Source organism: Mus musculus, chromosome 16 (genome assembly GCF_000001635.26).
Source record: "Mus musculus strain C57BL/6J chromosome 16, GRCm38.p6 C57BL/6J".
Classification (NCBI taxonomy): Eukaryota; Metazoa; Chordata; class Mammalia; order Rodentia; family Muridae; genus Mus; species Mus musculus.
The window spans coordinates 52,432,781-52,455,065 of NC_000082.6; the positions used below are offsets into that span (position 1 = coordinate 52,432,781).

The following is a 22,285-nucleotide window of genomic DNA, read 5'->3' on the forward strand; positions in this document are numbered from 1 at the left end:
ACTGCAGACTGCACGCGGTGATTCTCCAGATTATAGACAATGGTCTCCAGATTACAGACAATGGCTTGATGCAGATTTCATAGGGCCACAATTCACATTAAGGTGGGAAAGGAAAGACCACTGCTGCTTTGATAATGAATCCATGCATAGCCGAGGAAGCTCTACAAGAGTGGTTCTTTTTGCACACCCTATAACTGTGACGTATGAAACATTATGTCTATGGGTACATTGTGAAATTTGCTTAATGTTTCCTTTGTGCTGTTTGTTTGCTTGCTTGTGTTTTTTTTAATTAGATACTTTCTTCATTTACATTTCAAATGCTATCCCCAAAGCCCCCTGTACTCTCCCCCTGCCCTGCTCCCCAACCCACCCACTCCCACTTCCTGGCCCTGGCATTCCCCTGTACTGGGGCATATGATCTTCACAAGACCAAGGGCCTCTCCTCCCTCTGAATACCGACAAGCTCTAAAACGTTCTCTTCAGTTCAGGTTTATAAATCAGCACGGCATGAAGGAATCTCAGGAACTCTCTGACACCTCGGTAAATGTAAACTGTGACGACAAAGCAGAGACCTGCCCATGTGTCTGCCGAAGGGGGAATGAGGAATTCAGAGAAGCGTGGGGAGTAGGTATTTATCCAGAACTGTGGGCAATGTTTTCACAGGCTGGGACTGTGTGTTCTGCAGCAGACTCAAGTCTTAGGACACCTAAGCTGACCTAAGCTCGCCCACATCCATTTTATGAATTAATATCTGAGGTATAAACTCACAGGTAATGAGACACGCGTCGTGGGCAGCCATGGAGAAACAGTGGAACGCACACAAGCAACCAACTGCCCCCCAGTACCCTACTTTTAAGTTTCTTCAATTATCTAAGAAATAAATCTGACTTTTCCCACCTGTGTATGTTTTACAGGCAACCTCTTAGCCTGTTCATTGAGAGTACAACAGCTGGCCACTGGCACAGTACTGCTGAGAAAATACACTGACCTGTTCTGTAAAAAACACAGGCATTTCGTTTAGCTTAGGTGCGGTTAGACTTGTTTTGTGATTTGAACAGATCCACAGTGCTTTGGAACACACGCAGCCCAGCTCATAACTTGGAAGCACCTTTTCACTTGAATCAGCCCAGTTTCAAGACTTAGTGATGTCACTTAAAGCACGCTGGGATCGCTGATGACCTCCAGGCAGGTGTTTGCTGTACTTTTTAAATTTTAAAAAGTACAAGTTTACACCTTGTCTTAATTTTACTGTCCTTCTTTCAGGTATATATGTATATTTATCCAGTTTCTTGGTTGTTTCTTAATAAACATGATGACATATATTTTAAAGTCTAATATCTTTCAGATTAGCATTTTCCTTACCTGTGAACAAAATGTCAGACATAAAAGAAGGTCTGGAAATCAGGGGAATTTGGATCTCTCAATGCTAAAGCAAATTCTAAAAAGAATGAAGTGGCTCCTTAGACTGTCTATTATCCGAGAGCCGTTTAGTAAGTTATGTTTCTAAAAGGTTCCAGAGATGAAGTCTCTCTTCATCTGATGAGTTATGCATACATTCCATATGAATTTAAAAATAAACAAACAAAACAAACAAACAAAAAAACATTGTTGTTATGGCTATTCCCTGAGAGGTTCTACCAGCTCCTGACCAGTACAGATGCAGATACACATACCCAACCATTGGACTTAGCCTAGGGACTCCAATGGAAGAGCTAGGGGAAGGAATGAAGGAGCTGAGGGGATTGCAGACTCATAGAAAGAACAATATCAACTAACAGGACCACCCAGAGCTTCCAGAGTTGTGGAGGGGTAACCGAGAAGGAGGATCATTTGAAATGTAAACAAATAAAATGATTTAAAAAAAAAGAATTTTTAGATGTCATGGTATTTAGCTCAGCAATACTTCTCCAGTGAATCTCCAACAAAGAAATGAGACAACACTCTTCCATCTCTTTAAACAGTAAGTTAGAATAAGACAAATATTTTATAATATAGATAGCTATGGTTTGAAATGGTGTATGATTGAGAAAAATGGCTTAGCAATACAATATCTCTGTATGCTGTGTGGTGAGGTACATTCTTGAAAACCCTAGGCTTCACTTAGGTGGGGCAACATATTTGACTCAACAGACAATTATCATAACAGTGATAGTAACAATAATAGCAATATTTTCCCCAAATTAATGATTGAATGAGCTTATGATTAGGACTTGGACAATCTTAACTAAAAGTCATGCAACAGTCTTTAGATGCTTCTTATGGAAATGAAGGCTAGGTTTCTTGTATTTTTAGCTGATATGATTTTCTACTTTTTTTAATTGATAATATAGAAATACAATTCTTCAAACACTAGAAACCAACTAACCCTAAACCTGTTCACTCTATCTTCTTGTGTAACATAGTTCACGGCAAACGGTGTTTCTCAAACACTGGCTCTCAGAATATCTTAAGTTAGGCACAGGATTAAACAATGTTAAGCAAATTTACTTAAATCGGGAATTGTCAAAACTCACTTTATTGGAGCATCGTTGGGTTGTGTAAGCACATGCTATCTACCAGTTAATTTGGTCAAAGTCTAATTATTAATATTGCATGAATTAAGTGAAAATCTCTCCAGGAATAAAGTGATAAAAACGTGTCAAATAATCCACTCCATTAGGCATAATGTGGCACTAGCCTCAGAAGTCATAGATACAAAGCTTAAAGCCCCACTTCCTACATTTTCTTCTCAAGTGCCTTTGCACATCACCTCACAGGGGAACTTCTTACATTGATGAATCTATGTTCTGCTATTCTCTCTCTCTGATGATATCTTGTCAGCTAAATATCTACAAATCTCTTAACCAATCAAAAAGTCATCTAAGCAGCCCCATCTTACAGGACTAAATATTTAAATACTTATGAAAATGAAGAATCACTTCAATTCTGTCTTTAAATTTAAGTCAGAATGTTAACACATGTCTTAGGAAAGAAAGGAAAAAGAAGTAACAAAAATGTGTATGATTTGTCATCAAAATATTTACAGGATTCTACCTACATGTGTCCTGATTTTTTTTTAATTTAAAATAAATACATTAGTCCTGGAGAAAATATTGCTGTCTATACTCTTGGTAGTAACACTTTGACAATAATTTTGATATTTATAGTTTTTTTAAAGAATAGAAAAATTTAAACATCACAATGATATGAAATATTTTAGAGTTAAGAAATACTTATTCCCAGGCATCCTTTGATGAGTAAACGTAACTGTTTTGTGTGTTGGTGGTGGTGTGTGTGTGTATGTGGGGGATTTGTATAGGCAAACATGTAATGAGTTTGTTTTTGAATGTCCTCCACTCTTTGTTTGGTATCATCAAAGAAATGCACATAATTCTGCCACTCTGTTTTTCTTACTTTTTATAGTTTAGTAACTAAGGACAAACATAATTATAACAGTACAATTTTCTACTTTGTACCAGTCCCCTTCTTTCCTATTATGGTTGAGTACATTGAATATCTAACCTCTCCTTAGAAGGCCTATTATACTACAACATTCTACTAAAGATGTTAATAACAATGGAAGTAAAAACAACAATAGACAGCATCCTGAAGCGGGTCTTACTTGCCTTCACTTTGCTAATCACTTTCTAAACATTATCTCACCTTGGTCTTTCAACAAACATCTCCAGTAATTACTATTATTCTTTTCTCGGTACAGATAAAAAAATAGACTTAGAGACAGCATGGGGCCTGCCCAGTTATGTAACTTGTTTTAGATTTTTTTCTTTCTTTTTCTCTTAATAGAGTCATTTCATTCATACTATATAAATTCTATTTTTATTGAAAATAATTTTTCATACAGTATACTCTGATCACTGTTTCTGCTTCTCCTTCTTCCCCTAGAACCTCTGCATTACCCCCATTCACTCAACTCCACACCTTCTTTATTTCTTTCTTTTGAAAACATTTCCCAATGAAGCCTCTTGTTTGTAAATCTGTAAGAGTCAAGAGCCACAGGGTGTTGTGTAAACCATTTAGAATCTAAGAATAAAGTTAGAAATGAACCCACTCTACAGCTAAAACGAACAAATAAGAAATACATGGTTCCGTATTCAAAATAATTTTTAATGTTTTTAGTAATCATTTTATTTGTTTACATTTCAAATGATATCCCCCTTCCCTGTTACACAACTTCTCCATCCCATCTCCCCTCTCCCCTTTCCCTATGCCTCTATGAGGGTGTTCCTCCACCCACCCACCCACTTCCGCCTCACCACTCTAGTATCCCCCTACACTGCAGCACCAAACCTCCACAGGACCAAGGGCCTTTACTCCCATTGATGCCAGATAAGGCCATCCTCTGCTACATAGGTATCTGCAGCCATGAATCCCTCCAGGTATACTCCTTGGTTCCTAGTTTAGTCTCTGGGATCTCTGGTCCGGTTAGGTGATATTGTTCTTCCTCTGAGGTTGCAATCCCCTTCAGTTCCTTCAGTCCTTCCCCTTGCTTTTCCATTGGGGTTTCCCGAGCTCAGTCTGATGGTTGTCTGTGAGTATCTGCATCTGTATTGGTCAGGTGCTGGTATGTTTTCTTAAGTAAGTATTTCTGTAGTCATGAACCTTTAGGTTCAACGACTCAATCATCAAGGCAAATCCGCAGAACTAAAAATTGTAACCTTCCATTCTAACTACTTTATGGTTAAGGAATACAAGGGCACTCTCACTAAATTTATCAATGATATTCTTCTTTCATATGAATTCCTAAGTTGAAAATAATTATAAAAATTTTTACCCAGAGTATGCTACAATAGAAAATATTTCAGGTAGAAAAGTGACTATCATATTTGGCAGTGTTATAAAAAAAAATAGTGGCGCCTGATCTTTCTTTGAAAAGTGTCAAACTACGTCAAAGGACTAGCTTTTGCTTTCATCTGCCAAATGGATTTTTAGCTGTTATCAGCCCGTTATTCTCCTTCCCTCCCTTCTCCAGGCTTTCTTCCTTACAGACAGGTATTACGTTTAATTAGTTGTAGTATTTCTTTGCAAGCCAACTCCAACTTGTATACAGCTTTATTTAAATTGTGAAAAATGCAGTAAAGCATGGTGAAAAAATTATTTCGCTAGAAGTAGAGGCACGTGCTAGTAATTGCAACTCTAAGGAGATTGTGCAACAGCATTGTCCAGGCCAGCCTGGGCTACATAGCAAGCCCCTGTCTTAAAGAGAAAAATGGCAAATCATTTAAAAATATGTAGCTTTAGTATGGTATAAGGAAGAGCTTACTCCACTCCTTGTCTAATCTAATTTCACACTCTGCTTGTAACATTTTTTTTATTTCAATATTTCAATTATTTTATTTATGGTCCACTCTCACTCCGTATCTCAATCTGTAAAGCTTTCCATGGTTAGCTCTTAATAATACATAGTTATGAGGGCAAATAAAGTGCAAATAATACGGAACCGAGATGATGAAGTGATTATTTTTATATGGCAGAGGAAGAAAATCACACAATTACCATGGAAGAGAGCCAACTAGGCTACAGTCTAATATCACTGTTGAACAATACTTTGAGAAGAAAAAAAAAAACCACAGTGACTAACCCAACTAAGTACAAGAACTAAGCCGAGTCTTTTGTTCCTCCTCCAATCTTTCCTGTCACCATATCATCAATCACTGAGTAGCCAGGAAGCTTCTATGATTCAGATTCATTATAGACACAACAGCGATAAATCAACATTCACTTTATGTGTTTCCTAGTTAAGCCACTGAGTAATGAGGTACATGGAATGTTTGCATAAGGTCAGTTTTCTAAGTTTTTTTTTTCATTTTATTACGTGTGAAAAAAAACCCTTTAATAATACAGATTTGGGGTTCGTGAATATGCACACTAAGCCTGCAGTTAAGTCACTAGTACACTCTTTTAGATGTCCTGAAACATCTAAAGCGGAAAAGCTAACAGATTGGGCAATATTTTCAGAAGGCAAAATAATCAAGAAAAAGTAAACAAAGAGGACTTTACATTTCAAGTGCTTGAGCTGTTTCAAGTTTCTCTCTCTCTTTTTCTTTCTTTATCTCTTTTCTCTACCTTTTTTTTTGTAGGAAAATGGAATTCTTTACTATATTTTTATTTCCTCCTGACATTCCTGTAATAACCTCACTTGGAAGCATCCAGAGTGACTACTACTGCCTACCACTGTGGAAAACACAATTACTCCCAAGTTATTCTAGCCTCTCATGGAGAGATCACCAAACTTCTATTTCAGAAAGTGAGCCATGGTAAAAATAAGAAGGCAACTAACACTTTATCAGCTTGAACTTTCATCAATTAATACGATTTTAAGTACAGGCAGATTGAAACTTGGAAAAGATAACGTTCACTGGTTAATTTGCTCAGACTGCCTTTGATTGCTTCCGGGTCAAAGTATGAAGTTTGGAACGAAAGCATTTGGAACCGTAGCCACTGAGCTTAACAAAGAGAAGAAAGGTGTCATTTCTTACCTATCTTGTCTGCATAACTGTGCCCACAAGTGTCTCTAGCTTGGTAATGGGGAATCTAACTTAAGTTTACATGAAACTCTAGCGTTTTAAAAGAAAGCTCCACCATTCTCAAGGAAACACAAACAGATGTTTGCTCTGGGATGAGGAATCAAGGTCTAAAGGCTAGCGCGGGGAATCATGGGAAACAGAGGAAAGAGATAAGAATAAAGTGTGCAGAAAATAGAAAACTATACAAAAACTCAGTGTGAGGAGTAATGCTCTTAGCTCCTGAAAATGATTTAATTAAGTTCTACTTATGAATAAATCCAGATCCTAGCCTCTGTTTAAGCACTGAGGACGACCTGAGCCTCTGTGAAGTCAACTCAGAACAGAAAAAAGCAACTTTCCTAACCAGACAGGCTTGGTGGCAGCAGCCTCTGTGCACTGAGATAGCCTACCTTTTATTTTACAGACAGGCCTTAAACCAGTTCCTTCCTCAGCAGCTCCAGTGTTAGGACCATAGGCCTTACCCAACATGTCCAGTCTTGTGTATTTTCTGAAGGTTTGCTTTTCAGTCTTCATTACAATTCATTTGCAAATTGTAACATCAGATTTTTTTTTCCCAACTCATATTTTATTGTACTATATTTGATAAGTTTTAGGGGTAAATGTGTTTATGTGCCCACATGACTGATTAATTTGCTCATGAAATCTCTGACTCCAGCAAGTTGTCCTCATAGGCAACTACACTTGTATTTAGATGCACACACACACACACACACACACACACACACACACACACTAAGAAAATATAAACTAAAACTTAAAAAAATAGAAAAAAATGAATTTCAGGCATTCTTTGCTAATTCTAGTCATGTGCTGCTAATCGGAAATAGAAATATACTTAGTTTGACTTTTCAGAAACCTACAGACACAAATAACCTGACATTAATAAACAGACCATGCAAAACAGAAGAATGTTTTTGCAAGAGCATTTGCCTATTTATCTAAGCTGTTTATTCTGTTAATCTGGATTGATATTTGAAAACAGACAAATGAGGTGCCATTTGTTTTAACTCATCATTAACACATTTTACAATGGGACAATGATTTTTGCTTTCATTTTACCTTATTATTTGTTTGAGACAGGGTCTCCCTATGTAGCACTGGCTGTCCCATAAATGTGTATGTCGACCAGGCTGGCTGCAAAGTATTAGAGACCTGACTATCTCTGTCTCCCAAGTGTTCATAAGTTTTTTAAATTTTTTTTTCTAAATTTCCTAAATTTCTCAAAGAAACTATGTTTAATTTAAAGTTACTTTGATTCATATGAGAATATATATTGTTATTTAAAATATGCCCGTGGAAGATAGATAAGGTAGTAAGAAAATGCACCACCGAGTCTGATGACCAAAACTCCATATTGAGGACCTACATGATATGAAGAGAAAACTGATTCCTTTCTGTTGTTCTCTGGACTCCATGTGTGCCATGATACCAGATTTCTCCTCTAGATAAATAAATATAAACATAAAAATATGTCTTCTTTATTACAAAAAAAATGTGTTTTATTTTTTTCTTATTCGATTATTCAGTGTACAGGTACTGGGGAAATACATACCAGGATACATTGAATAGAGAAAGATTATGAGATCACAGTCCCTCTCTCCAGGAATATGGAGACTCTTGGACAAAGAGAAACAAGAATAAATAGGCAACAGGCAACAATGAAATGAACTTCAGAGCTGTTTCCAAGAACAGGAGGCTCAGGGAGACTCTTTGGAGGAAGAAAGGCCTCAGCAGCCTTTCTGAAGCTGGAAACACAACTCAGTCAGTTAAAGGCTGGTGTATAGGAGCGTAGGAGGAGTGTCGCAGCATAAGAGGCCGGAGATGGGAGTAGGCAACCCAGAGAATGGAAAGGGCATAATACACTTAGATGTTTTGCTTCAACATGGACTCCAAGAAAACTGTTTAAGAAAGTCTTAAAAACCTTAAGTGCTAGGCTAAAAGCTCATCTTTAACCTAAATATACAGAAAAGCCAGGGATGTGTTGTAAGCAGGCAGTTACACAATATGACATCCCTCAAATCTGGTATCCCTCTGAAGTCACACCATGTTTGTTTTCTTTCGTTTCTTTTATATTGATGTCACTGTAGTCCATGTAAATCTACTGGAGCTACCCCAAGTCATTCTTTGTGCATCCACAGATTAGCACTCCTACACCCATGACCTAACCAGTTGTTCTCAGACACTGTGAACAATAGGCTAGAATGTGTCTTATTTGTTGCTTTCATTTTACATTCAAATTTAAATGTTGCTTCAGATTTTCAATACAACTATTTTTTTTCATTATCAGATAAGAACTCTATCATAATGAATATGATATTGTAATTAAAGCATAGTCTTGGAGTTTGTACATGACTTGTCTACAATGAATAGCCTCAAGGTTCTGCCAAATAAATGATAACAAGGAACCTACATGCATATTCCATTTATTGTATGGAAGAAAAGGTGAAGAGGAAAGACTCTATAGCCGGCAGTCTCACAGTTTTGAATAATCTGTGCCTTCTCTTTTCTGTACCAGTGTGAGCACATAAATTATATTTGGACAGAAAAGTTTAAATATGAAATATATAAACAATATCCACATTTCTTAAGAGCTTACACGTTGACAGGAACAGGATTGAATAAGCTTTCTGTGCAGGACTATTTTATCATCAATTCCGACTGCTCTATTGTGTCCAGTCACTTCAGGATGCATATCATCCTTAGAAGACAGCAGCCTGTGTTAGGGATGGGTGAAGCAACTCGCCCAACTACTCAGCTGGGAAGATAACAGCTTCAGAGCAGAGTTTTTGACCGAAGCCACTTTCTGAAATTCTACCCTATAATGGAAGACACAGTGATAGAAGCACGTGCCTTACTGAAGTCCAGTATATGTTTGAATTTTAGAGGTGACAATAAGAATCTACAGTTTCATGCCCCAAACCATGTAATATCTTCCTTTACAATCCAGTTAGAAAGTAAATAAACAGATAGGATGATGCCAATCCACAGAGCAAAAAAAAAAAAAATAAAGCTGTACGTGTGTACATTAAGGGAGTGTTAAAGAAAATAAGAAAGAGTGGATAAGAGTAATAAAATAATAAGAGCACAGAGTGAGGATAGACCATTTCCTTGTAAAAATCTAGAAAATTAGGAAAAATGTATTTCCTACTAGTCAGTTAAATATATCCTAATTTAATATTTATCATAGATAATTAGTGAGACCTGCAATAGTTTTGTCAATAGCAAACAACTCCTTCTTCATGCATCACTGTATCCTTCCTATCGTCTACCTGTGGTAGTTTTCTCCGATAATCTGCTATGCACAACAAAACCTGTTAACTAATTGAGTATTAAAGCCTTATTAATATTAGAAGTGGTTGTTAAGTCCCAGTAATAAAGGAGACAAATGATCAATTTTTTTTTATAGCTTTAATAGTCTTCCTGTAAATGGAATGCAGATCATTTGTAACAACTGAGAGGCCAATATGTGTCAGGCATGAGGAAATGCCAGCCTAACTCAGTACCTTTTTGAATATCCACATCCTCAACTTATAAATGAGAAGACCAACAAATACCAGAAAACTAGAAAACCACCTGAAAGCCTGACCAGGGCGCCAGCTCTTCAGCTCTTTAAGGGACACCCAGTGTGGAAGGCACAGCACTGGCTGTAACAGGCAGAATGGGTAAGAACAGAAGTGTGTATCATATCGCCTACACTGGGATGTTATAGTGCAAGGACTTCTAATGCTTTCCCTCTGAAATTTTGGATTAGTTTTAGAACTTGCTCACCTCCAAAACCATACTGTGAAACTCAACAGACTCTCTTTCAACCCCCTCCTTCTGACTCTGTCTCTGTATCTCTATCTGTCTCTGTCTCTCAGTCTCTGTCCCTCACATGGCATCAATTAGGCCTCCCATAGTGTGTTGTATCTACAATGAATCAACACAAATATCTAGAAACCATTTTCGTGTGGAAAAACAGTGACAAATACTCAAAAAGCACAGTGTAGTTTCTTCTGAATCTACTTGCTGGCCAGTCAAACTGATTCTACAGTTATGAATGGAGGAAAACATGACTGGGCCAACTACAGTTTAAATTGTTGAAGCTAGGTGTTCTAGGAGTTATGTACCAAATTGTACATAAAGAACAATGATTAAAACAATCATACAAAGCAGGTTTCCCTTCATCAGTTTTGGCTATGTAAAATGAAGTTAGGCAAGAATTTGTAACTTCTCTATATGTACATAGTTTCTATATGTCCATTACTCTTACAACCTTATTTTTCCAATACATTTTGAATTTATGGAATTCCTTATTTTTGCTAAAAAAAAATGGCAACAACACAATTATAGAAGGAGCATGATCTTTTTAAGTATGATTTTAAAATATCTCTTCAAATAATAAATTTATTATTTAACTCAGCAATTCCAGTTCTAACATACTTGCTCATATGGAAAACAGCATCTGGTAGGATGGTCATAACATAACTAAATGCATATTGTTTCAGTTTCAGGTGAGGTGGAGCAAACGTGCAGACCCAAGCACAGACTCTTAATCTTTAGACTGTGTTGATAAAGAAAAGAGAAATGTGCAAATGTTTAGATATAAGGAGTCCTCGCTACTCCTAAAGGAGGGGGGTGTATACACAAATCTCTGCCACTATGTGAGTACTCAAAATTTCTGAGCCTCACACAGCAGACTTCCTGAGCCTCACACAGGCAAGCAAATTAGCAGGTTTTGGGGGACGTATTAAACAACCCCAAGAACCCCTCAGTGTCCAAGTTGACTCTGAGAGCTTGTTTAGCTTTACTGAAAAGAGGCAGATATCACTTCCCTCGGGGAGTGAGAGCTGCCTGCCTCCCCCTCTCCAAGTCTCCTAGTTCCAGCTACTCTCTTACTCTGCTGGTTTTGCTTGGTTCCTCCTCAGCACTGCTTCAGATACCTCTTTAGAATCTTTTTCCGAGTTTATCCTGACCCCAAGCAGACCCAGCTGTTGTTATGTAAACTGCTCTGTACCGTTTTTGAATGTTTGTAGCACCTAGCAACTCCTCTAGCTCCGGTTACAAGCATTTCTCAAGCTTCTGTTTGCAGGCATGTGGCCTCTTGAGTAGTTAGTTTACTTCTTCAATGCCAAAGCATTGCTGCTTCGCTCTGCACACTGAAATTATTGGATAATATACCTGTTCGGTAGTCACATGAATTTTAAGTTAGGATTGACCAACAGTGTGAACTTTGACCAACAACAGATTCTTTATTTCCAGATTCCAAACTAACCTATGCCAGTCCTTTGCCATGACATCCTTGATCTCTGTCTCTTCCTGTCTACCCACAGGAAATATTCTTATTCTTCAGATTAATAATATTCAATATAAGAATATTCAAGATTCTTATTTTCAGATTAAGAGTTTTAAAATAAGAGATTATTTTTAATGAAAAACACTGGTAAATCTCTGTGTCTGACACACACACACACACACACACACACACACACACACACACACACACAGAGTTACTTTTTATACCTTGACCATGTATCTAGGTGAACAAGCTCACTACAACAGCAGGCTACAACTCTGCCTTTCCTGTAATTTACAAGAAGCAAGCTCATATCCTTTGGCATTTAAACTTTAAAAGGTTAAGAATGTGAACTTTTTCAGAGAGGCAATATATATATATATTGAGTTGAGTACCATAGAGTAAATGCATAGGCAGAGGAGTTAGTAATAATCAGGCTTTCTTCCTTAGTTCTGTGTTACTATAATGAAATACCTGAGGTAATTAACTTCTAAAGAGAAAAGGTTTCCAATCAGGGTTCTGGAGGATCTAGTTGGAATTCAACTGACATCTTTATTTTGGACCTATGGTGACACAGTACTTTTGTGGCAGGAGGACACTACAGGACAAGCCTTACGAGGCAAGGAGAAAAATGAACAAACAGGGAGGGAAAGGGCTTAGGCCAGAAAGCTGCTCAATACTTGTGCCTTGAGTAATTTTTACCGGCCTCCATTAGGGTTCCTTTTATAAAACACCATCACTTATCAGTATTGCCACCCAAGGAACAAAACCTTTTATACACAGTCTTTTGGAGGGTATTCAACATCCAAATGGAGCATATGGCCCATATGACTTGTTAGCCAAACTTCACTCCTGAATTCAAAAGTGGCAACTGAATTTGAGTGTTACAGCACTTGCCTGGTAAGCGTAGGGCCCAAGGTTTCACTCCCAGCAGCATAAGTAAAGAAAAAAAAAGATGCAAAATCCTAATGACTAATGACTTTTCTAACTTTAACAGTGTACATACTTATGGACAATGGTAAAAACAAGTGAGATAAAATCTGAGACACTGATATTAAAGTCAGTCAGTCAATCAATCAATTGGCCAATCAAAACTGTACCCAATATAGCATCACCTATACTCTATGTACATCCTGCCTTGGCTATTCCAGGCGACATGAACATCTTATTAGTAATAAATGTCTCAGTCTCAATAACACTGAAAGGTAAATAAAATTTAACTACAGGAAGCACAAAAGACCACAAAGTGTGATCTAGAGGTGTAACAGGAACTACCTGGAGAATGCCAGTTGACTGTGTTTCAAGAAGCTGTGTGCTTTCATGGTTTCCTCCTACTATCTCTTTCAATATGGTTATATTTTCTAGTTTAACACTCAGGGAGCTACACTATACCTCTAATTCTAAGTTCTTCAGGAAAAGAAAATTTTCAACTCGTGAGTGGGCGGTGATGCCCCATCAAAAAAAAATCTCTGTATATGGCTTTCATGTAAAGAAGGAAGAAACAGCTCAGAAGCTTGCAGAAGAGGATAATGTGTGATATTGTAAAAGTTCCTGGTCAAATAAGAGACAGGTAATAAATACATATTTTATTACAATGGGGCAAAGGCTGCATCTACGTCAAGTCCTGGGAAAGGGAAATGTCAAGACAGGGTTTGGTCATGACAATCCTGGTTTCATAGAAAGGCAGAAATTACATGGAAGTATTTACAGTTCTAGTGGGAGAACCCAGAGGCCTGAAAGCTACCCCTACTGAACAGGATAAAAATCTCTATCAGACTAGGCACAGCCCAGTGGTACAGTACTTGCACACAACATGAAAAGCCGTGGTTTGAGTCTTAGAACCAAAGAAAAGTCTCTTTATACCAATGTGAAGTGAGACTGTCTTTGGATGTATGCCCCTAAAATATTGAATTGGAATGCCAGTTGATATCTTAAAAAGCAAATTTAGACAACTTCTCTTTTGATATCATCACAATAAAGTAAGTATAAAGCTCCTTTAATTCAATTTCTTCTGCTAGTTATATGTTTTTACATTACTGGTGGCCACTGTTTGCAATGACCTTGACATCTCCTACATGTAGTATTGTTTTTACTAAAAGCAGGTACACACATAGCCTTTAAAGTATCAATCTACCAAGTTGCCAAGCCAACTTAGATCAAGAAAAAGAAATTTCCTTTTTATTTATTCATAGAAGCTCATAAAACATAACAGAACAAACTTGCTAAAAAGTGGTCAGTTTCTGAAGGCAAAATCTTACCCAATCCGGAAGGTATGACTTTGTCCATTTAAGTGAGTGACACATCATTGGACAGTTGAAGATTCAATGAAATAATGTGGCCATAGGATAATTTCCTTGTATCTGGCAAAAATCCATGGTATTTCTACCATATGAAGTGACCATAAAACTGAATTAGATCTAATGATATTTAGTCTTATATCTTACTTTGATCACGATTTCACATTACTTTCTGGAGGGACATAGACAACAGAGAGGAAAGAGGAGACTCCAGTGGCAGAAGTTGACATCTAATTTCTGAATTATCAATTCACCACATACTTTGGTTTCATTATTTTTCAATACAATCAGTTCTTAGAAGACCAGATACTGGCATGCTCATTAAGTACCTCAACTTAAAGTCATATTAAATAATCCTTTCATTAGGACTGTTACCCACTGCCTAAAACTCTGATTTCCCCTTCGATGCAATGGCTAATTGAGAACTGACTGGATGAAGAAGAAGAAGCATTAAAAGCTCATTTCATTCTTGGAACATACACTACAATAATGGGCAATGATAATAGGTTACCGTAAAACAATTACTGAAAATCACAGCATTTTGGTGCCATTTTTTTTCCTGAAATATATGTTGTTCTCTTCAACAACAAAGAATATAAAGAATGCCAGTTTTGCCATTTAAACAGATAATTAGCTGAATGAAAATATTTATAACTCTAGAAATAGGTAACCCTTTATATATAATAAGAATAGTTGAATAAGTGTAGACTACAATGTTGTCAAATAGCATGTCATATATATATATATATATATATGTGTGTGTGTGTGTATACACACACACACACACACACACACACACACACACACACATATGTTATAAACTGCTCTCAGATCAAATCAATCAAGCCAACAACAACAACCTAGAGCGGCCATGAAGCCGGCTGTAGTTGGGAATTGATAAACTTTAATAATCCTGGGTGAGTAACCTGAAAGGACTTGATTTGAGTGACTACCTTTTCCCCAGCTCTGTAGAGATGAGTTGAGTAACATGGTACTCCACTGAGAATAGCGTATATATCATATATATATGAAAGAGGAGAGATATCACATAGCTATCCACAGGGAAATGAAAGTTCTGCTCAAATAAGTTAGTAAAAAGGTAAGTAAAATAAGAAATAGACACATTGCCAGTCTTTTTAGTCATTGTTGTTGAGAATAAAATGATCTGAAATTTGATAGTAATAATCAAACAACCATGAATTTATCATCATTCCCAAGAAACTATTCTTGGTAGCTTTTGCTGTTTCAATAAATGATGTAATGCTTTGTACGTCACAAAACTCTTGTGCCAGCAGTGGCATGGAGCTGTGTGAAAACTTAAAAACAAAGAAGAAAATGAACACTTTGAAGGGTGTCTACTTGCCTATACAAAAGCACACATGCACTTTGACTTTTATCATGGGGCACCTATGTGGCTCTCTTCCTTACTTTTCGGATATTCATGGCATGTGTCTACTTGATTTATAGAGCCTCTTTGATCCTGTTTGATGCAAAACAAATGGTCAGAACAGAAAGAGGTGTGTCTGGACTATGCTCATAAAGCATTCAAAATACTACCATAAAAATTCTGCTATTACACACCAAAATCACGCTGGCAACTCAGATCACTCTTGCTTTCTGTAAGATCTGGGTTTCATGCTATGAGAATTGGTGGTATTCAGGGGGAAAAAAGGCCTAAGAAAAAAGGATGGAAAGATACATATTTGGCCCCTTTTAATAGAGTGATAAAGTGATAAATGGAATAGATTAAAATGCCTTGTTAACAATATGTTAAAGTTTTATATATAGTACATAAAAATTTCCAAAATGCAGTCCTAGGGAATGATTGATCTTCCTACAATCAGAACCATGCCTTGCATAAAAGGAGAGTTTTGCAGATGGGAAACAAACAGACACAGCACACTAGCTCTCAAGGTCACAGCCGTCTTAGACGGCACAGGTAAGCATGGAACTCTGGAATACCAGCTTCCACATAAAGAGCACTTAAGACTACTGAGTCGGTTCCGCTTCACTGCCTACTTCTTAACAAGCTGACAATAAATGTGCCTTCACACAGGAATTGCCATCACGAAAACAGTGAGCTTGGATCTCCTAAAATGTCAGAAATGTTGGAAACATTAGCAATGCAAAATAAGTTTGGATTTCTATAGCTATTTAAAAAAATGACATGAACGATGGTGGTGTGTTCCAATCCCTGTATCATATGAGTATCATCGTTAGGGTGAGTAGAGCAAGCTTTGTTCCAAGAGCATTGGAGCAACAGCCAGCATTTATCCCTAATGCTAGAATTACACATGCTGTAAACAGTGAGGCCCATGGCTACACTACTAGGTTTTCTAAGATCTAAAACCTTTCCCACTCCTAGATGAATGGAAGACTAATTTCCTTCTGTCACATTATATATATTGCTCTTATTGGAGCTGGAAAAATAAGCCCAACACATTGACATGAATTCTCTTATAAAAGTCAAAGTACGGAAAGTTATCAATTGAGACACACACTGAGACCTTTCTAGCAATACAACTCAAAGGAATTTTGCCCAGAAGGCGAGCATAAGAAACAAATGTTTGAAAATTGAATCTGCCAGGGCAAATATTTTTACCTTAATACTAGAAGCAGTGTCTGAATTGGAGGGAATCTCAAGGAAGAGATTCACCAGTCCCCCCTTATTTTTGTTTTCTTTCTTTCTTTCTTTCTTTTTTTTTAAAGAAAGCTGAAGCCCCAAAAGGTTTCTTGTCTTGTTCCAGTGCCTGAATGTAGACCCAGGTCCTGAGCCAAGCCTAGAAAAGCCATTTGCTGCAAACAGTTCTCCATTATGTTATAAACTGCTCTCAGATCAAATCAATCAAGCCACCAACAACAACAACCTAGAGCGGCCATGAAGCGGTCTGTAGTTGGGAATTAATAAACTTTAATAATCTTGGATGAGTAACCTGAAAGGTCTTGATTTGAGTGACTGCCTTTTCCCCAGCCCTGTAGAGATGAGTTGAGAAACATAGTACTCCACTGAGAATAGCATTATGTATCCTTAAGTCTCAGGGTGAACCTTGTATTCTGAGAAATGGGGGGGGGGGGTTCTCAGGGAGGGCAGTGCTTAGAGGGCTCAGGGAAAGAAGCAGTTAACCAACCATGCCACTCCTCCTTGCAAATAACCAAGGAAAGCTTTCTTTAAAGCAGTACAAAATGTCACCACAGGCTGACGCTCTTTCAACGAGAAGAATGAGATTTTTGCCACCTAGGATGCTAAGCACACACTTCATTGCCTTTATCATACTCAGATTTTTGTTGAAGTCTTGACTCCCTTTCCTTTCAAAACAGGTTATACAAGAGGCCCCAAACCATGAATGACTGCTGTGGGGGCGACAAGTCAAAAGACCTGGAGGAGCGGCTTCTGTCCTCTGGCAACTGAGACAGACTGTTAAAACTGCTCTAGGAACGAAGGGAGGCAGCCTGGAAATGGGCCCCAATGGATAGAGCTGGGTAATCCTTCACTCCCAAAGCTCTGCTCTGCAGAGGAGAGGGCACTGCAGGAGGCGCACTTCCAGCCTAGGATTCGCTGAGTCTTCAGTCACCGTGCCTTTAGAACTACAATCTTTTCCTTTAAAAGCACACTGACATTCCACGGAGAAGTTTGCACAACATCAGCGCAATCATTCCGGGGAGAAGCGAATGTGAGGGTTTGTGACTTGCGAGACCCTGCAGCAGCAGGCGCGCTCCTGCAGGAAAGCGCCCAGCTGGTGGCTTGGACCAGAGCCTGCGGGGTGCTGAAAGAACCGCCATCAGGTCTGAAAGCGGAACCTCTCCCCTCTTGGCAGTTCCGAGTGAAGCAAAACCTGTTTTTCGACGGGGCCAACTGAAAATAAATTCCAGCGCAACCGCATGAAAAGGGTAACAGCTATGTGCTGCAGTCCGGGGGTGGAAGTGTAGATGACAACCTCAGAGGCAGGTGTGAGAGGGTTAAAGCCAACACCGGAGATGGGCGTGTGGATTCCCACATTTCACAAACTGGCCCTCTTCCCATGGGTTCTAAAGTGCCCTTCCCCCATCCTATACTGGGTTTCCAGAAAAAGTGAGACTACATACACTGTGCAAGAGTAGAGGTGCCTGGTGCTCACATCCCGAGTGTTTTCGCCCTGCCCCACCTGCCTTAAAATCCAGCTCTACTCGGGCTTTAGGGTCCCCGCCCCCAGAGCCTGAGATTGGTCACTGATATTTTTTTCCCAGCCTCAGAAACAGTGAGTTGATTACCTCACCCAGAAATGTAACTTTGATATAGAGATATGGAGAATCAACCTTCTCCCACTCTGACACCCACCCCTCTCCCCAACAACACAAAGCGGCGGCTCCCAAGCCCTGGGGATCCCAGGCTCCTGTTGCCCTTACTCTCTCCTCTTCCCTGGAAGGATTCCGAGCGTTTGAATACTCCTCTGTGGCTTCAACTCGCCAACAACTGAAGGGGTGTACAGAAATAAAAGATGGGAAAAGAAAGTGAGACCTGTTTTAACCCCTCCTAAATGTAAAACTTAAAAAGAGAGAGAAGAAAAAACAGGCAGAAACCAGAATAACAAGGAGTAGTTTAACCCCCAACTATCCAGGACACAGTGGGAAATCAAAACTTCAAAGGATTAGATCCTCAGGCTCCGCAGGGAAAAGTGCCTGCCGCTTGAATGAATGACTGGGAGCGCATAGCGGGCTGGGCAGGACCAAGGAATGGCAGCCAGCAGGCCAGCTGGCGGACCACGGGCCAGGGATGTCCCCTGGGGGTGAGAAAAGGGGTTCCCCACAAGATATTCTGGTTGGTGGGAATTTTGTCGTTTTTCTTTGAGGACTCTCTGTAGAAGTGAGAACTGAGGCGCTACCACTGGGTGTGGAAACCAAGAAATCCCTCGCTTTAAGGCTCGCAAACCTGACTGCTAACCCAGTCCACGCTGCGTGACTCGGCTGCCATCAACCCTACACTAGCTACCCACTAGACAATGCAGCTTCTATTTCAGTATTATTATTATTAAAAAAAAAAAGATAGTCAAAACCCTCCTTATCCCCTGCCATTCCTCCCAGGTCTTCACATTATGACCAAGAGGAAGTTACTTAGGGGATTTATCGTGACAAAGTGCCAGCAGTTATTTCACCTCAAAGCCCAGCGAAAGGAAACTGCTCTGAGTGCAGTGAATTGTACTTTGATACCAAGAGACTGGAGGGACGGTGCGGGGGAGAGAGTTCAGCAGATCTTGCCGGGGGGGGGGGGGTCCTGCACCCTCAAGCTAAGCCTCACCCAAAGTTCCTGGAGATGTGCTTAGTTTTCAATCTCGCTGCCCAAACCTGAGCAGACCAGTCAAGCCTAAAACGTGTGACACAGGTGACTGTTCCCAGGGACAGATCTGTGTCCCCCGCGCGCCTTTATGGCTCCCATACTTTGCTAAGCACACGCTAGAGCGCACAGCCCCAGGCCTCCCGGGGAACCGCCCCCGGTCCGCAACAACCACTACAGTGGGGCTGTTCAGAGGCCAAAAGCTTACCTGGTCTGAGGACCGCGGCGGAGATCAAGAGGCAGAAAACCAGACGGCAAGAAGGGGACACCTTAGATGCCATATTCCTCCTCCTAGAAGGCCACCGACAAAGTCCACGCCGCAGGAGGGGGCGTCGTCCCCGGGCCCACGGGGCCCGCTCGCTTGTGGGTCTCGCCTTAGGGGGACAGCGACTTTTTTCCAAGACACACGGTCCCCCGGGGACTGTGGCGCTGCGCCGTCGGGTCTGTGCCACACGCAACTTTCCTCCACGCGGAACCCGCAACTCCTCCCTCCCCCCCTCCACACCCTTCCTCAGTGTCTCTGGCAGCTACTCCCAGGACGGGCGACCCTCTTATTCCAGGAGACGCTTCAGTAGTCAGTCAAGGTAGACGCGGTTTCTTTTTGGATGCTGTCTTCTAGTAGTTTCTCTTCTTGCAAAGGAGAGGATAAGAAGAGTGATGAGAGTTGCACCGTGCACGGATCACCGGGAGCAGAGAAGGGTCGGCGGGGCAGCGCCGCGGGGTCCCGACGGTGGGTCTCCTCAGGTGGCAGCCGAGGCAGAGGCTGTAGCGGCGGCAGCTGGAGCAGTGGCGGCGGCCGCGGGCTCCGGCTGCTCTGAGTGGAGGACGGGAAGGCGTGTGTAAGCTGCCTGTCTCCTCCTCCCGCTCCTCCCGCTCCTCCTGCTCCTCCCGCTCCTCTCTCCCGCCCAGCTTCCTCGGCGGCAGCGCGGAGCAGGTGGTTGGAGCGCCGATCCGCAGCCTAGAGGCGCTGCAGGACCAAGTCGGAGACTGAGCAGAGCTGGCGGCCCCTGGTGGGAGAAGAGCCTGATGCCCCAGCCCCCGCGCTCTGGTGGGCGGGGCTGACATCGACTCCGCCTCCCACAGGACACGCTGGCCAATGAAGAGCGGGATCGAGAGTAGGGGGCGTGACGGGCTGGATTCGCCAGTGTCTGGCTCTTACCAGGGGATTCTCAGCGCCCCAAAGACATAGGATCTGAGATCTTTTGCTGTCCTCCCAGCCTGGCCACATAGCTGTCTTCTTGCACTCCGAAGCCCAGTCCACTGGCTCACTCCTTAGGGATTTTTCTTCTCGACGAGGGTACCGCCTTCACCTTCTGTAGAGTTGTTGGGGCGAAGAGCTCACCTTGGGTCCTCTTGGACTAGGACTGAGGAGGTGGAAAAGATGGAGATTCTCCACCCGGAGGCTCACGGAAACAGCTACTGGTGGTTGAGAGTAATTTCCCCCACTTTGAAGAGAAGGTTACTCCTTCTCGAATTCGCCGTTCTTCTGTTCCCCTAGTCCTGGCTGGCGTACACTTTATCAAAGCAAATCATTTAATCAACTATCCAGTACCGAAAAGCAGAAGAGATTTTTGTGCTCCCCCTTCGCCCCCATCTCCTTCCCGGTGAGAATTAGGACTCTAGACCATAACACACGTCGCCACACTGATTTTCAAAACGTTCTTTAAAGAAAAAAAAAGTCACGTTTACTTTTAATTAGGTGACGATTTGAAGTTACAAAACAAAATCCAGAGTTACTCAGATTAAAAACCTACGCCTCCTGGTCCTTTCCAGAAAGCCAGGCATCCAGCAGATGGACGGGGCTTCTCAGGCAATTTCAAAAGCTTGAACCACCTCCTAGGCGTAGCATCGGGAAGCCGTGTCGCTTTCAGTTCATGCAGAAAGCATAAAGGAATATTTTCCTCTAAAACACCAGGGTGGAGCTGTTGGGACCGTAAGTGGCTCTAACTCAAGATTGCAGGATCACAACTCTTAATGCCCTCAGCATAATAAAATCCTGGTCCCTGAACCACCTCGCAAGGGCATGAAATAGTCTTTGGTGCATCACAGGGTCACCCCCTGTGTGAAGCCAGTCTCCAGCAGGGAATGCTAACTAGCCTCACGGGACTTTGTCTTCAAAAGATTGGGAACCACCAGCTACTTGCAAGTGGATATGGGGGGTGTCTAAGTGTGCAGGCAGAAGCTTCGTACAGACACACACACACACACACACACACACACACACACACGAATGCGCAAGCGCACAGACAAACACAGACACGGATCTTTGAATCCCTTTCCTTTCGTGCTTGAAATTATTAAACTCTGTCTTCAGCTGTGATTTTCCCCCCAGCGCCTCCCTGTCTTGTTCTCCTCGCTTTTACAGTATTGTAGGATAGATCTCTTATATTTTTCCTCCGAAAATCCTTTTTCCCACATGGTTTTAACATTTACATTTCATTTGCATCTTATGAATCAACAGGAAGGCTAAATGCTAGGGGCAAATGCCTGTTAACTCTGCATTTGGTGCACAGAGCTAAACTGCTGGCACGCTCATGGGAACCTACAAGATTCCTTTAGGGAATTTTTCTTCAAACTGCAGCCAGCCTAAAATAGAGTGTTTGGGAATAAATCACTCTAATTGTGTTTCTTCTGAATCTTCAGATTATCTGACTATTTTGAGGTGAAACCTAACATAGCATATCGTTGCTAAATAAATAAATAAATAAATGGCAAAGATGGCATGTCAGATCCTGGCTTTTACAGTGTCTGACGAGCATATCTAAGCCTCTCTAAGCCCCACTCACTATCTTCACTTTTGAAAGGGGATATCCGTTGTTGAGGACTCATTGGATTGATTATTCTGAGTAAATGAGATCTCCTAGGTCACTGGCCAGCCACA

At 40.7% G+C, this 22,285-nt stretch overlaps 1 protein-coding gene across 2 annotated transcripts in view; it reads right to left on the reverse strand.

Moving 5' to 3' along the window:
- Alcam (activated leukocyte cell adhesion molecule) overlaps positions 1–20,301 on the reverse strand; it is a 204,086-nt gene extending 183,785 nt beyond the window's left edge. For both annotated transcript variants that reach the window (NM_001331110.1, NM_009655.3), the window contains exon 1: positions 19,613–20,301. In NM_001331110.1, coding sequence (NP_001318039.1) covers positions 19,613–19,685 — 73 coding nt within the window. In that variant the 5' untranslated portion in view covers positions 19,686–20,301. The remainder of the gene's footprint in view (positions 1–19,612) is intronic.
- Between the last annotated feature and the right edge of the window lie 1,984 nt (positions 20,302–22,285).